The sequence below is a fragment of the Dermacentor variabilis genome, chromosome 6 (assembly GCF_050947875.1).
Source record: "Dermacentor variabilis isolate Ectoservices chromosome 6, ASM5094787v1, whole genome shotgun sequence".
Classification (NCBI taxonomy): Eukaryota; Metazoa; Arthropoda; class Arachnida; order Ixodida; family Ixodidae; genus Dermacentor; species Dermacentor variabilis.
This window is the reverse complement of record NC_134573.1, coordinates 101,988,023-102,004,449: the sequence shown is the minus strand read 5'-3', so window position 1 is coordinate 102,004,449 and position 16,427 is coordinate 101,988,023. Positions and strand designations below refer to the sequence as shown.

The 16,427-nt window shown below is 45.9% G+C and overlaps 1 protein-coding gene across 1 annotated transcript in view; it reads left to right on the top strand.

The window, feature by feature from the left end:
• Nucleotides 1–706: 706 nt before the first annotated feature.
• LOC142584966 (prestin-like) overlaps nucleotides 707–16,427 on the top strand; it is a 247,453-nt gene continuing 231,732 nt past the window's right edge. The window contains exon 1 of the mRNA XM_075695351.1: nucleotides 707–1,189. Within this exon, the coding sequence (XP_075551466.1) occupies nucleotides 1,045–1,189 (145 nt within the window). The 5' untranslated portion in view covers nucleotides 707–1,044. The remainder of the gene's footprint in view (nucleotides 1,190–16,427) is intronic.

Genomic DNA, 16,427 nt, shown 5'->3' with positions numbered 1-16,427 from the left:
CGTTACGCCATTGGCGCTTTCCTAGGGCTTACAGCACGTTCTATGCGACTGCTACCGTAAATTGTCAGAGAAGCAAAGTACACTTGCAGCGCAACATTAATCGAGAGGCCTGGTAGATTCTGGAATCTTGGAGGAGCACCCCTTGTATCAGTAAATATGTTCCAAAACACCAGGTTATGACGTCATACACGAGCTAGTGCGAACCAGTGCGATTTGCCATTTCTGTAAACAACGAGCTCCGAACGCGTAAGAAAGTGGGGAACGAGAACCGCGGCTTCAACTGCTCTAGCTTGAACCTTGCCGCGCCACGGCACGCGCATGCGCGGAGACCTTTAAGCACCACCTCGAGTTGCTGACGACGTCAATTGCGGGGGCGTTTCTATTCAGGAATCGTTACGTCGAGCCGAGCAGGCACCTTAGAGCCGAGCAACCGTAGGCGCCCTCTGGGGGGAGTCTATTTCTGACTGGGCGGTTGCGCGTATGCCTCCGTGACGAGGGGGTTTCCTCGCCCTTCCTCCTCCGTTTATTTCTTTTTTTTTTCCTCCACGTTTCTTCTCCTCATCATCTTCCCTCCTCTCCGGGGCGCTCGGGCCCGGGGCTGGCTGCGTCGATCCGGCGCTCCGAAATTCGCGATCTGCGCGCGGCTCGCGCCACCCCTGCAAAACAAGAGCGGCGGCCGAGTTGTTTTCCAGACGACCCAGTCTGTCGTCGCCGCTGCTCATCGGGTCAAGGTTATGGGGGCACTCCGGGATTTGTGGCCCTGTTCCCGCGGACGCGCGCGGGAATCCGTTGCGTGACGCGGCCGTTTCGCAGGTTAGATGCTCGGGCTCGCTGTTGGTGCTCGGGACAGGCAAAGGATACGCGCGCTGTGGTGGACCTACGGCTCTGGCGCCGGAGAAAGGGAGAGAGAATCGTTTGGTGCGCCCAGTGAGTTGTGCGACTCTCCGTTGTGCGACTATCGTGTTGTGCTTCGGCTGCAGCCTCCTGGCTTCTGGCCGCCGTCGCCTTCGAGCGGAAGAGCGCGTAGCGCTTGAGTGCTCGTTGATGAAGCTGGTGCGACGCCTGTCCGCGTCGGCCGAAGCCGCCGCGGCGTCGTGCGCGCGCCGCAGCTCGTCGGCGCTGGAGTTCCAGCTCCGGCGACACGGGCTGCTGGACGCGACAGCCCGGTTTACGCGTCTCTCTGGGTCAGGTGAGTGTGACGTGACTTCCACAAATGAGCTTCCGGGGGAAATGCCTTCCCGCGCATCACCGGGAAAAGGGGGACACCTTATCGGGGAGGAGAAAAGAGTGGCGCTTCGTCAAGTGAAAAACCGCTCGAGAGATGGAGCGACCGACTCGTTTTGCCGCATTAGGACATATATACGTGATCGCGGTTCGTAAGCACGCCGCGTTCCGGACGCAGCAGAGCGCAGCCGCACGACATTAGCCCACCTGGCATAATAGGCATTCCTCCCAGACCTTCTTAGCTTCTTCGAAAGACGCCGTTGCCTTATTCCTTGCGAGGAATGTTTAAATGCCGGTAACATCGATTCCCAGACTGGAGACGACCAAATTTGGCTGTGTTCTTCGGCATAGGCAAAGAGAGAACTGCATTGCTATTTGGCGAAGTAGTGCATTTTCGTTACTCGCTGTATTGTGAGAGATAACTGATGGAGTCATATTAAGTACAAGTTACAGTGCGAAGAAGCGCTATAACAAATTATAGCTAAGCAGACGCATGCTGCAGTGTTCCTTCTTAGCTATTGGGGGATATCGGGCACGACATATATTTGTCGATCAAGCCATATGGTCCAGTGCGCGTCTCTTCTGTCGACAAGTTTAATGGATTAGTAAAAAATAAGAACGAGGAGGCACAGAAGGACGTATAACTGGACCGTACCGTACTCTGCCATATATTTATCGTAAGTTCACGCGGCGCAGTGAGTTAACGGGAAAGAAAAGGAAATGGAAGATAAGGCGATATTTGAATATTGTTTTTTAGTTTAATGTTACATTGCAAATCCTGGAAGAAGCTAAATGGCCCCATGTGCGCTCGGGGCCAATGATATTACCAGCATCATCATGGATTCCAATTTTTAACCTAATATTTCTTTTTTCTGAACCTATCCATTCCCCGCAAGAGACTTGCGAAATCACAATAATTATTGAAAGCATTAAAACAATCGTATCATTATGCGCAATGTGACGGCTAAGGATAAATGAAGAGAAAATAATAAGTTTCATAATACAGACGTTCTTCAAGAATGCCTGTTACAGGTAAAGCTTTGATTTGTTATGAAATATGCTGCATGTAACTGATCGCGAAAAAAAAAAATGAGTACAAGACAATTCTTTTGAGTAAAAGTCTGTGAGTGAAATGTGTCCGTTTGTTGGGAAATATGGGAGGAAATTCTATCCAACAATTGACAGAATTTGCAGTTCTATTTTTCGTTCTTTTACGGTGTCGGTCGTAACATGGCGATTCCCTAAGTCATCGCTTTGGGTTGTAAGTGATGCGTGCAAGTAGATTTTTTCTGCGGTGTACATGTTTTGCAAGTATGCACTTGATGCCATTGACAGGGAAACTCTGAACACGCTCTCCTTGGTTTTCCGCACTACTACTTCATATATGTGTTTTGAGGTAAAGAACGATCGAGTCGCCTGGATGAGCGTCCTTTCCTTATGGAAACAGCACTCAACTACGGGTTCTGCAGAAGACAACAAGGGGAACATTCCCTCTTGCACCTTCCGGGCCCTTTAAACCGACACTTGCCTCTCCACAAAATGCAAAGTCTTTACAAATGTCCTTTTCTCCATTTCACGATATCTTTCGAAACGTGTTGTCTTCTTTCCGTTCCGAGGTTTGCACTTTCTCTGCCCTTCTGTATATGTGTGTAATGTACAATGTATGTATTGTTGTGTTCTTACTTGATTTTTGCCCCTTATGTGCATGTTTATCTTGATAATTTTGTGCTTTGAGTTCTACTTTTTATCCTGTACCTCTGAGCCGTAGTTGTATTACCTTTTCATTTAGTTTTTATTTAGTTTTTCTGTGCGCCCGTATGTAGCCCTCCCATTCTTCAAGGGCACAGAAAATAACGATTGATTGGTTGATTGATTGATTGATTGATTGATTGATTGATTGATTGATTGATTACTGATTGATTTGCTAACCACGTCCAATACGTGGTATCTGCGTCGCAACCCATGCGTCCCCTTTCCTGGAATCAACTCCCGCGGAGTAATGGAAATCACTGAGGCACAGCATCAAAACGACGGCCAAAATAAATGTAACAACGATTCTGCATTGGCCATCATTGTTTGCTCGTGGTAGCAACAGGTCAGGAAGTCACATTCAAGGATTGTGTTTTCACTAGGCGTTCTGGGAGATTTGTGTTTTAACGCTGCAGCACAGTTCCGATTGGGGATAATACGTATTTTCTATGGCATCCGAGTTCGCGGCGTTCCGCTGTGATAATTTCGAAGGCCGTCCTTTTGGCGCGCGATGGCGTCGCCGCTCATGCACTTACGAGTGCACGAATCTATATGCACGGAAAAAGCTGTTCTCCCTTAACTAATTTACAACGTCATAGGCGTCAATAATGAAAATACAACTATACAGACTCTGCCCGTTTATACCAGCTGCCGCGGTAACGATGCGAAAGAGAGGGCTCCAGAAGCAGCGGTGACGAAATGTAACGCGTTTCTTTCTTCTTTTCTTTTTTAACGAAGCTATCTTTGAGAACCGTCTTCGGACTTATCTGAGCGTGGCTCGGTGCTGCTGCTGTGCCGAATAACAGACGTTCGGAACATTACTGCCATATTTGCTACCACTACAATGTCCTGGCTGCAGGCTTTACTTTCTACAGAATTACTCAGTGATAAAACGACTCATACATAAATATCATCGTTGCAACAAATGTGCGTCATTAAGAGCACAATTATTTTAACAAGGCAAACCTTTCGATCCGTATACTTTACTAAAGATTGGAGTTAGTTTGGCGCATTGGCTTGGTCGGTCTTTCGTCGAGTAAGGATCGGGCCGCTCTAGCCAGCGCGCCGACCCCGGATACACTGTCACAGCAAAGGGGGCCAATCCCTGAGACAGTGTGATGCGCGGGCACGTGGTGTGGGTCTCTGCGTCGAGCCGTCTTCACTGGCAGGCAGGTAATCGCTAAAGTAGAAAACGCCGTGCAGAACATAATCATTTGCGTGGCATTTATCTGACCACTTCACGAAATCTTCGCATCGCATATTGCAACGTGTGGGTTTGATCTGCATAATTTTTGACACCCGCCTTATAGCAGAAAACTGCGTATTGTATTGTTTCTTTGTTTTATTTTCTTTGCATAGTTGGCTTTCTTCTATCTCGTGCGCGTGCGCGCGTGTCCGAGGGGTGGGGCTCATGCGACTCGTGCGACTCTTGTCTAACTTAGAATTGACATAATAGCTGAGGCACGCACACCAAGAGGGGGCAAACACCAGCGCATGTGTACTTGTGCCCGTCTTGCGGTTTAAATGCAAAGCATTTTTGGCGACTATTTGCCACTTTGACAGTATCTATCTATCTATCTATCTATCTATCTATCTATCTATCTATCTATCTATCTATCTATCTATCTATCTATCTATCTATCTATCTATCTATCTATCTATCTATCTATCTATCTATCTATCTATCTATCTATCTATCTATCTATCTATCTATCTATCCGCCTACGTCTTGGTGCTCTCATGGTCGTTTGTGGCATGTACCAAAATTGGCATAGCATGGCAAGAGTGTATGACGAACATAAATGATAGGCCATGACATAAATGCCATGACATGCGTGTCAAGTAGGTCATTATACATCCACCTACGTCTTGGTGCTCTCATGGTCGTTTCGTTAAACTGGTGGGCTCCCCGCACACTGCTTCGCATAACATCGATTCCCACAGGGCTAGAGATGTAAGTGGTTGAAAAAAACATTGAAAATTTCGAGGGTAAAATAGTTTGTTTTTTAGTTGTTGTTTTTTCAACCAGCATAAAACTGAAAGAAAAAGCAGGAAAAACCAGAGCTTCGACGCAGAATTATTCTGTTGCTATGCGACTCTTTTCGACGTATCTAAAAGTCTGGTCAAAAGAAGGAGTTTGGGCGTCTGCTAAGCACCTGGATCGATCAAAGTAGAGGCAAGGACTTTACTTCAACCAACCCTTGAGCCCCAACGCCTGTCGCGTGCTGCAAATTCCCCCTTCTGCGGCATGTGAAAGAAACTGGTCCGATTTTGAAAACGTGCGCACCAAGCTTTGCCACAGGCTCCCATGGGATGGCGTTCAAAAACTTGTGTACTTGCACTCGCACCTCAATGTCCGGAAGGCTTCGTCCACTGCACAGCGAAGCGTTGACGCGTCAATCGGGAAGGAATCAGACACACATTGATACAGATACATATTGATACACAGAATGTTGGTCTTGATTCTTTGATGTGAAATCGATGCTTTGACGTGAAGTCGTGCTTAGATTACGAACCCGGAAACACTGCTGCGCCTTTTGGGATGCAATAATTTAACGATCATATTCTTTTCACCGTTGGAGAAATAAATGCGTCGGGTTTTTCATAGCTCTGTGCGCAATAGTTCCTTTTCATAATTTTTTTATAATTTTCTGCAAAAAGCATGAAAAAAAAAAGCTTTTTTTCACGCTCCTCAAGATTCCATGAAATTGTACATCTCTACACAGGGCGTGGAATCTGCCGGATTTTTTCTTCTTCGTGTTTCTTTTTTTCTTTTTTTGCTTTCTCAAGTTGCTAATTTGAACTTCCCCCTGCTGGTGTTTTCAGTGCACATTATAAAACCGCAGAACCGTTGGGAAGTTTAGTTTCTTTGTGGCATTTTATTTTTACTCAATTGATCCGATATATAAATAATAAGCGCGATAGGTTGCAAGAAGAAAGCAGTTAAGTTCTTCTGAAGTTATCGTCCATTACTAATTCAACAAGTTATAGCTTTTGAAAAAGCCGCCGGCACAAGTACCTTTTATTCCACCTAAATTAACCAACCAATAAAGGGCAAATGGTTACGTTCTTTGGTATTCAATCTTTGTAACTTAAACAACATGACAACGGCCCTAGGTGTAAATTGTGCGCTGCTTGGCTGGGTCCCAGTCATTGTGCCCTCGCAGACGAGGCATCCAGTGATTTAGCCGTTCATTAGTTTGCTGCTACACAGATGGGGTGACCATTCGAAAGTGGCTGAATTCGTGTCCCATATGTGCTCCAGATAATGCCGGAGACCGGCCAGCATCGGCCTACAATAAAAAAGGATGCTTGTTTTAAAATGCCCTGTTTACTGCTTCGCTCACGTGAGTGCCTGCGCACTTCATATCACGACACGCTTCTGCTATCAAGCCAGCGGTGTGGTCGCTGCGTTTCGATAAACACGCATGATGCGCACAACGAGAAATGCAACATGGTAGGATGGCGCACAATGCGGTGCCAAGAGTGCTGGTCATGACTCTTTCAGTTTCGTCTGACGCATACGTGGGACTGTATGCACGACAGCGCGGAGTGATATGCACGGCTTATCGAAGTAGTCAGCATTGTGTATCAGATGATTGGAAGCATTTAGGCCCAGCTGCCGACCAGTAAATGGTAAACGATTTCACCGGGGGCAGCTTTCCAGTGAGAATTACTGGCTAGGGGTTACCCGCCCCGGTGGCTTCGTGGCTGTGGTGTTACGCTGCTAAGCAAGAGGTTGCGGGAAAAAATCCCGGCCGCGGCGGCCGCATTTCGATGGGTGCGAAATGCGAAAACGTCTATTTCCCGTGCACTTGCAGCACGTTAAAGAACCCAAAGTGGCCAGAATTAATCCAGGGTCGTCGTCGCCCCCCCCCCTTGCCTCCCCCCACCGCTACGACGTGCCTCATGATGAAATCGTGCTTTTGGCACGTGAAAACGCAGAACTTAATTTACTTTCTTTGAGTGCTGGCAGGCGAAACCCAGCTGAGTTATCATTGCCCTATATTTATGTCAGGCCACTCTGCATTGCTTAAGAAAGCAAAAGCAGCGTTGAAGTTTTAGCTTCTTTCCACGGTTGGGGGGTAAAGTTTTTTCAGCATACCATCCTATACACACCAAGTGAGCTAGTTATTGTCATTGGTTCATTGAGGATAGCACTTCACAGATAACGACGGCAGAGGAATTCTCTAACTGAATGAAGTACCTAAAGTGCCCAATCTGGCCGCAAGAGTCTCGCTGCCAATGAATGGTATGGAGGTAACAGAGATGCATGATATATGCATGTAGACACAAAGGTGCGGAAGCACTTTACACTGTTTTGATTTTGTTCATAATTACTTCTTTAGTCGCCTCTGATACGCACTGAAGACATTGTGGCAGACATTACAGTTGCGTTGTCATCAATCCGTAAAAACAGCTTTATGACAATTCATTTTTAGAAATACAATAGGACGCGGTTGCAGCGAACTGGCCTATGCGCGGTAAACAGTTCGACAAATCAGGAAATTCGATATGCCCAAACTCGGCTATAACTTAAACGGACTTCTGCGATGCATTCGTTAAGTACGAGTCCTCTATCTCCAACGGAGAAAATCTAGGGAGGGATCTTGAAATCAGAATTACTTGCAGTAGGAAGTAATTTTTGTCTGTGCCTTGAATTGTTTCTCAACGTCATTGAGACAATGCAGTTGTCGATGCGCTAGGTTGTTGTCGACCTGCTCCAATTCAACTCCCTCAATGCCGGCACTGCACGGGTGTGCCACATCCGTCGATAAGAGCAACACGAGTTCGTTATCAGGCAGATGTTTGGTCAGTACGTCTCGCGTGTTCAATATAGAGGATGATTCGCTTTATCCGAGGACCGCTGTAATCGGATCCGACTGTAGCGTTGGTAGCATCGTCAGGTAAGCCAGAGCCTTAAACAGGGCTTGAGAGCACCCTGCAGTCTTGTGCCAGTCCGGGAAGTTGATCTCCATCTCCTGCTAGTGTTTTTCCTCGGCCAACAAGCTGCACACCGGCGCAACCTGCGCTAGTTCACAAGCCACGATTTGACGCGTCGCTCGCACAACAGCTTGACAACAAGACAGTTGACACTCTCGATAAGAACAGCCTTGAGATTGGGTGAGGGTAACGCTTTTCGGGCAGCTTCAGTGAGCACGGCTGCCAACTCCACCAGTCTCTATTGTGTCCCTGAGAATTTCCTCCCCTTTCTGTGTCTTTCTCATATCGCCGGTCGATACTCAGGCGCCGTCCGCGCGCTATGCAATTACGATGCGGTCAGGAGACCATTTCCACTTCCCTTTCAACTGTACCCTCTCTAACATTGCACGTCTCCATCCAAACAAGCCACGTGACGGTCACGCCTGAGCGCAAGAACCCCATTATCGCTGTTTCCTGGGTATGGTGCGATAAATACGACATCAAGGTTATCTTTAATTTTATTTCGCGTCTTTATGTCTCAACGCAAGCTATCGCAGAGAAAGGAAAATAAATGTGTTCCTGGACCTCGCCTTCTTTCAGGCTGTGACGTATTCACTTTTCCTTTCTTTTCACATCTTAGTGGCTGTGCATGTGGCTATAGAATAAACAATGGAGCGTACATTGGTGCCTGTGCTTTTACGCGACCGCAAGGAACATGTATAAAAGGTTCGGTCATAACACCTCCAAATGGTTTATACTCACTGAAGCTTGTTCAACATGACTGGTGCCTCCGAGTACAAGTCAGAAAAGCAGTGCACCAGCATGCCAGCTAAAACTTTCGACGCTATGCCGCTGAGGCTGAATGACTACTAGACAGCTATCCAGATTCAATTCATTGTTGTTTGTTCCTACGACGTGCCTCGATAAACGGCATATCATTGCTCGTTTTATAAGTGAATGTCTGTACGGAGAGCAGTCAATTGATGGTTGTGGCGTTTTTTCTTTTTTTCTCTTTCCATTTACTTTGTTTTCTTTATTTATGATTCCCACCACTGACCCTCTCACCTGCTTTGGCACTGAGCCATCCTTCTCATAAAGTTCGTTCATTAATTAATTTATTCATTCGCTTGTTTAATACGGTGAGATTGAGCTGTGTTTCTAGAAAAAAGCAACACATGGAAGGTTATAACTACTTCACAGCTTCATTCTATCTTGCCGGAGCAGCTACATCCGCTGAGAAGTATCCGCTGCACCGGCTGACGTGGTTGATCGGCCCAGATTTTAACGCGAACAACGACTATGAAAACCTCGTTATCTCGAGAGCTGGCAGAGTATAATTTCAATCATGCAACGTTCATTTGAAACACAACGTAGCTATCTTGGTGCGCAGTTAATGAAAGTGTGCACTCTCACTATCTGTTTGTGGTGCTTTCGAACTTCACAGGAAGTCTTCTGCGCATGTGCGGCATTCAGCAGGCGATGCTCTCACAACAAATGCAGGCGACCGGACATATTGAGGGCGATAGCAGCTGGAGTTAAAGAGGTGGCGCTGACAGTCAGTGAGAGCTCAAATTCCTCTCCTCGAAGTGGAGTTCGATCTAAGACGCTGGCAACGACATGAAGAGGATCAAAGAGCAAGATCGGAAGTGAGCCAGAAGGCCTGCCGGGAGTTCTGCCGTCGCCCTTCATTCACGCAGTCAAACCACTGCGCCTGGAGGAGGTATTCTCTTGGCTGCTATCGTAAACTCCAGCGGCAGCCTGTGCGACGCGGAATGTCGTATTCAGCGCTAAATTCCGCCGAGTTCACTCTCCGTGCATAATTTTGAGACTTTTGAGATTATAGCGATTTCGAAACTTTCGCGTGGTGATTGATCGGTGTTGTCGAGCACTATATCCGTATATATCGATGTCGAAGATGGTGTGCTGTGGGTTAGTGAGGAAAGTATAGTGCACGATTACGGTTAAAGGAGAAATTGTTCGATCTCTGTCGCGACACGTAGGGATCTTAGTATACAGCTTTGCATACATCCTTCTTTCTTTTTTATTTAAAGCAGCGCGCTCAGTACTTTCAGGTCTCGAACGGCATATCAATATCAGCGTGGCATATAGCATTCTCAACAATAAAGTAGCGAGCGCAGATTTTTAAAGAAAGGAAACGCAAGCATTCTTCACCAACATATGTTGCATCTGGCATGCCTCAGGGTTCAGTTTTAGGCCCATTGCATTTTTTAATCTACACTGGTGATTTACCAAGTCGTGTTTTTCCAACATTCATCTTTACGCCCATGATTGTGTTATATTGAGAGAAATTTTCAGGGACCATGATGAACATATATTGCAATCAGACTTAGATTGGGTTGGTGCGACAAATGCGACAAACTAATGCATATTTTTCGCACAAGCGAACCTAAGTTTAAAATCTACGCTTAGAAGATGTTTTGTGCTATCAATATATCGGAATCAATATAACGTCCGACCTAACATGGAAAAGTCCCGGCACCGAAATAATTAATAAACCAAATCGAATGCTTGGGTGCTTACGTCGAAGTTTGAGTAAGTCTCCAACAGAACTAAAATTGCTTTTTTAATAAACCCTCGTGCACCCCAAATTAGCATACGCCGCTACTGTTCGAGATCCTGATAACCTTATTAATGCACTTGAACTGATTCGGAACAATGCCACTCGTTTCATACTAGCCAGTTATTTCCGTGCATCCAGCATAACAGCAATGAAAGCGCTTATCATTGCCTTATTTATCGTCACGCAGGAAAGTTTTTCGCGAATACTTATTTCCCAAAGTTTACCATCATCATCATCTACACGCTGAGCTCATCCCTGCGCATGCGTACCTTTCATCGCGGATTGACCACATTAGTAAAGTTGGTTGCACATCGTCTCGCACAAACACATTTCTGCACTATTTCGTACCGAGCCCCTCACGGGACTAGAACCACCTTCCCGCCAACCTTGTTTCCAGCCACGGATCATGCTTTCTTCAGACAGTATTTATATGCATTTTTACAGGGAAGTTCTTAGCCTCTTATTGGTCGGCATTTTTCGTGTCGATGTCCGTGGGCAAAAATGTGTGCCGATCCCGGGGGTTGTGCAATACCGGGCCGACCGGTGGTGGAGGTGAAGCAAGCTTGAAGCACTCAGCAAAGTGAAGCGGAAAGGGCGCACATTCTTTGGAATCACGCATGTTACAGAAAGGCATCCGTTTCAATAAAGAACAAGTACAAAACAAGCATGCGAAGCACACAAATGATGAGAAGGCGCTCCTGGTATAACAATGCGAAGCAAGTAGCGCTCCGCGCATACGTTTCGCGGTAAAGATTACTGCTGCGCAAGCTGCCGCGGCGACGGCAGCTTGCGGCGTGGGGAGTGACGTGAACAAGCCTAGAAACCGATTTCATTGTTGTTACAGCACCGCTATGTGTAGGCAACGCATAGTTAGGACTCCCGAGGAGCAGCGTGAATAAGAGGAGCGGCAAAGGGGAAAAGAAACGGTAGTACGACCAGTGGTGGCGTGCTGTCAAATTGACCATTCCTTCCATTACTACTAGCACTCTAAATTACCGTTGCGCTAAAGCAATAAATCATTGAATGCTCAGCAATCGTAGTGGCGGTTTTTAACAGCTCTGCTGGACATCCGCTTTCGCAGGGCCGGGATGGTTAGTCAATTTTTTTTCATTGTAACTGTGCCCCGTAGCAAGTCATTTTGTTTGTATTACGGGTTTTTTTTCTTTGTTTTATCGTTATTTCATGTTGTATTCTGCCTTAACAGTTTTTTGCATTACCATTTCTTTCGTCTAACTTTGTTTAACATACCGCTCCTTTGTACCCCACTATCCTGTACAATGCATTTGCGTTTGAGGGTATTTGGAATAAATATAATTAAAAAGTAATAACGTACACAAAGTTATGCTTGCTCACACGCGATAAAGCTAAGCACTAGAATAAGCTTATGGTTTTTAGCTAATTATTTGTAACTGACTCTCCTCGCCCTTACTAAAAAAAAAGACATAAAGAAAAACTTTGGCTCCTCAGCAGAAACAACAAAGCCTATCCTGTTTTCTTAACGATCAGTCCAAAGACTCTAGAAGCGGCTGCCCCGGAGAGGTGCAGGTATTCGGTTTGGTTTATTTATTAAGTTGTTTGTTGATATCTTGTCAATTGTTTACGTTCAAGTATTGAAGCATATGTCAAACATGTAACCAGTCGCTGTTGCTATTGCTCGGTACTCATGGATAAGTGCACACAGTATATCTTATTGGTTTAAGCATGGATTAAGTACATCTGTCTGCGGTGTTTATGTTGTGTGCGGTGACATGCCGCGCCTTTATTTTCACTTATTTTTATTTCATTGGGTGTGTATTTCTTGTTCCCTTCCTCGCTGTCGTATGTAGTCAAGGGGTTGAGGGTTTTTCAAGCCGTCTCTATGCGGCTTTTCCTCATCCGTTGTTAAATGCAAAAGACCGACCGACCGACCGACCGACCGATTGATTGATCGATTGGTTGACTGATTGATTGATTGATTGATTGATTGATTGATTGATTGATTGATTGATTGATTGATTGATTGATTGATTGTGAGAAGTCGAAGTTACCTTTGACGTCGAAGGTTTCCTTCTGAGGAGCCCTTGTTTGCGCTGATCAACATCGAAATTGGTGTCAACTTTCCGCTTTACTTGCCACGGTTGGACGTTGCAGTGCTGTGCTCGAGGTCATGGGTTCAATCCCAGCCATCCCAGGCTAGCTTGCCGTTTTCTCTTGAAAAAAATTGGCAAGTAGTAGTGTCAAGTGTATACATGGAACAATCCGGACCATAAAATGCAATCATACCACAAATAGTGAGCAAGAACAGACCAAATGTATGCACAAGATCATTTTGTATTTAATTTTAAAAGAAAAATGCGGGGCATTGTATAAAGTAAGACAACGGCAAAACGGTTAGAGTTTTCAAATGGTGCACAACTCAATGGATCATTAATAGTACAACGAGCCAGTTGCAGAAACTTTTTGGTAGCACCAAGTATGAGTCCATCGCATTAAAGGTACACACAAAAAACATGCTACGTCGTTCCTCAAAACTATAGCAGCATAGCCGGTGACCGAGCTAGCCCGGGCTAGTGCCAATACATTGCGCTGTCCTGCTTCCACGTGATCACATTCTGCGTCACAATGTCGCGACGCAGTCACCTCCTGGAAAACGAAGCCGAAACAGGCTGCAAAAGAAAAGCTATTAAAGTTAGTTATTTAAGGCACTCTGGATGCTTGCCAGTATCTTTTTTTCTGCGAGTTAGAGGTGAAGGACCTTCGTTTAAGACAAATAATTGAAAATTCGAAAATATTATGTCGGTACTGCTTTAAAATACAGAATGAAACGAAGCGGGTCGAGGAGGGTCGCGCCTATTTCCTTCGTGCTCACTCTGACATACCTCACCAATGACATGAGCTGTTCGGAACGCGTCCGATAAGCTTCTTTAAACAGGCGCGCGTTCTTTCTCCACTCAGTTTGACGACAGAATGCACGAGTCACGTAATGTCAACAAACAGCCATGGCGCTGGCATGCATGCCTCGCCACTGAATTACATATACTATGTTGTAGCACGCCTCGGTGTCACCTATCATAGTTGTGTTATCTGTACTCCTAACTGCGAACCCGCCGAGTTCTCGCATAGGTTAACGCAATATTTATACCCTACCCACGTGTGCAGCATGCGAGGACACGGCTCAAAACGCGTCGACACGTTGGATGGCTCTGCCGGGCGACTGTTCCGCAGGCAGTAATTTTGCAGCCAGTCCGGCTGGAAAGGATATCCACACCGCGGACTGGGGGAGCAGGAAGGATGCGTCTACTGTCTGCATCCCACACTCCGCGAATACCACAACGGCAGAATTATGCGAGAGGAGTGTCAACCGTGGATGTTGCGAAAAAAAAAACGAACAATAATACGAAGGTTGGAGCCGCGGTGGTTGTTTTGTCCGAAGTGGAAAACGACCGAGTGGTTGTTTCCTCAAGAAATGCTCTTTCGACGGCGGAATGACAGCGATTGTTTTCAGACATAGAAAGCATTGTAAGCCTAGTCTGCGGTATTCCACCAACAGAATCTGGGTGCGAGAAACATTTAGGCATTTCCATCCGCGCCAGCGGTCCGAGACGTGTGTTCACGTGACGCGCCGTCCTGCACTGAAAACCCAAATTTGTTCCGTCGCATGGTTGCACTATGCATAGCAGCAATGGTACGATGGGCGGGGCCGTTTTATGGGCATCTTCCCTCCTGTCATCTCTATAGCGATGTGAATAAGCTTCGCAGCAATACTATTTTTAATTTTATCTTATTCCATTGACTAGACGTACGAGATTAAACCCGCATGCCGCACTGAATAATAATAATAATATTTGGGGTTTTACGTGCCAAAACCACTTTCTGATTATGAGGCACGCCGTAGTGGAGGACTCCGGAAATTTTGACCACCTGGGGTTCTTTAACGTGCACCTAAATCTAAGCACACGGGTGTTTTCGCATTTCGCCCCCATCGAAATGCGGCCGCCGTGGCCGGGATTCGATCCCGCGACCTCGTGCTCAGCAGCCCAACACCATAGCCACTGAGCAACCACGGCGGGTTATGCCGCACTGAATGCTTCATCAAAGCATACATATTCTACACGCACAGTGTAAATGTTTTGAAATGCAAACAGTTAAATAAAGAAAACATGTTAATCAAACCATGCAGTCTATCTGCACGGAGTCGGTTTAACATTTTGGTCCCTTTTCTGCACAAAAGATTTTGTTTGAAATTTACGTTGTTACTTTCAAGGGCTGGAAACCTCTGTCAATTGTTCAGGCCTCCGAAAGAAAGAAAAAAACACGGTTTTTTCACTCTCAAAATTTCATGTTTCTTTTTTCGAGTTTTTCCCCCCTGTTCAGTGTTTTTTTTTTTTAATTTCCTTCTTTCCTTAGGTTTTTTTTTTAACCATTGGCATCTCCACAAACGACCCCAACCTTTCTTGTGTCTCTCTTGCGTCATACCTCATCGAGGTAGCAAGGCTGTGAACACAGGGTTGTTTTCGCACGTTATGCTTATCTGACTCGTCTCTCTCTCTCTCTCTCTTCTTTTTTTTCTTTGGAAAAGAGCAGCTGCGAGACGAGCATTTGCTGCACGCGCCGTCGAGCGGTTGCGCGGCTCGGTGGCCGCAAGGACGACGGACACGTGCGCGGTTTTCTCTTCTTTTTTTTTTTTTTTTTTGTCTCGTCCGCGCTTTCAGACATGTTGAACGGCGAGATCCGAGTAACTCCTGGAGACTGGCCCAGGCCGGTCCCGCATTCGCGCGGGCAGAATATTCGCCGACGACTTTTGTGTTGCCGGTTGACTTCGGCGGATGCCTGTGAATGCACTGCATAAGCTGGAATGTTTTTCGCTGCGTGTATAAATAATTGAGAGCTAGAAAAATATAAACAATTAATCTCGTGGTAATAGGTTGGTTCCTTCTTTTTTTTTATCGAGATGAACTTAAAATAAAGAAGTTAAGCGGTCTTATAAGGGCGATGGATACTCGTTTTCATATAACATCTAATAGTAATGATAAAAAAGTATTGTAGAAAGCACGAACGTCTTAGACTCGCAAAATCTGGCGCAGAGCTAGCTAAAGAGAGCAGTCGAGGTATGCGGATGCAGTCGTAGACACAGTGGAACATGCAGGGACGAAAGGCGAGTACAATATTCGCTACGAATTCTACTGACCCGCGATACATAGGCGTTTATTGATTATAAGAGAGGCTGCCATAAGGTTCCAGATGAACACACATCTGAGGAAAATGCACAAATTGCGTATTGCACGCGCAGAGACGGTATACAGTTGAAGGCGTGCTTCACTACACAAGCCGCGGAAGGAAGAGTACGGCAGACATACTAGATAACAAGCACACACGAATACTAATTTTGAAGGTGAGTTGCGATTACATAATGATGTCCAGTGCGGCACCTATAGTATGCGTTTGGTACGCATGTGTCTTGAGAGTATGTTCAAGAGCGTTCAATGCTTTTTGGTTATCCTGTTTTCGATGGCATAGGGCCGGGCCGACCAAATTTACGAGTAAAGCAGCTAGATGGAGATCTATTTCGTACAGTTCTCGTTCTAGCTGTCGTCAAGGAGGGCTGTGTGTTCGGCAGTCAACTACTATAGATGGCGGACGACCTCATTCGTTGTTCGAACAAGAGTAAGGCGAGGACGGCACACGTATTAAACCGTACAGGTATATTGTATGGTGTACGCTGTACCAAGTCGCAGGCGATTAATTACTGTTTAGGTTATTCTCGAAAAGTCTAGATCTATGTGGTACTTACGATGAGAGCGCATTTCACAAAGGAATGATTCCGTGTTTTTTGAAAACCAGGTTGGACATACACAATTCCTCCTTTTGAGTTATCAATTTATGAATCGCGTTTCCATTGCTGATATCGAAATGAAGTGAATTGCAGGATATTGATGTGGCCGGTTTCGTCGGTCAGTTCGCTCATTCGTTT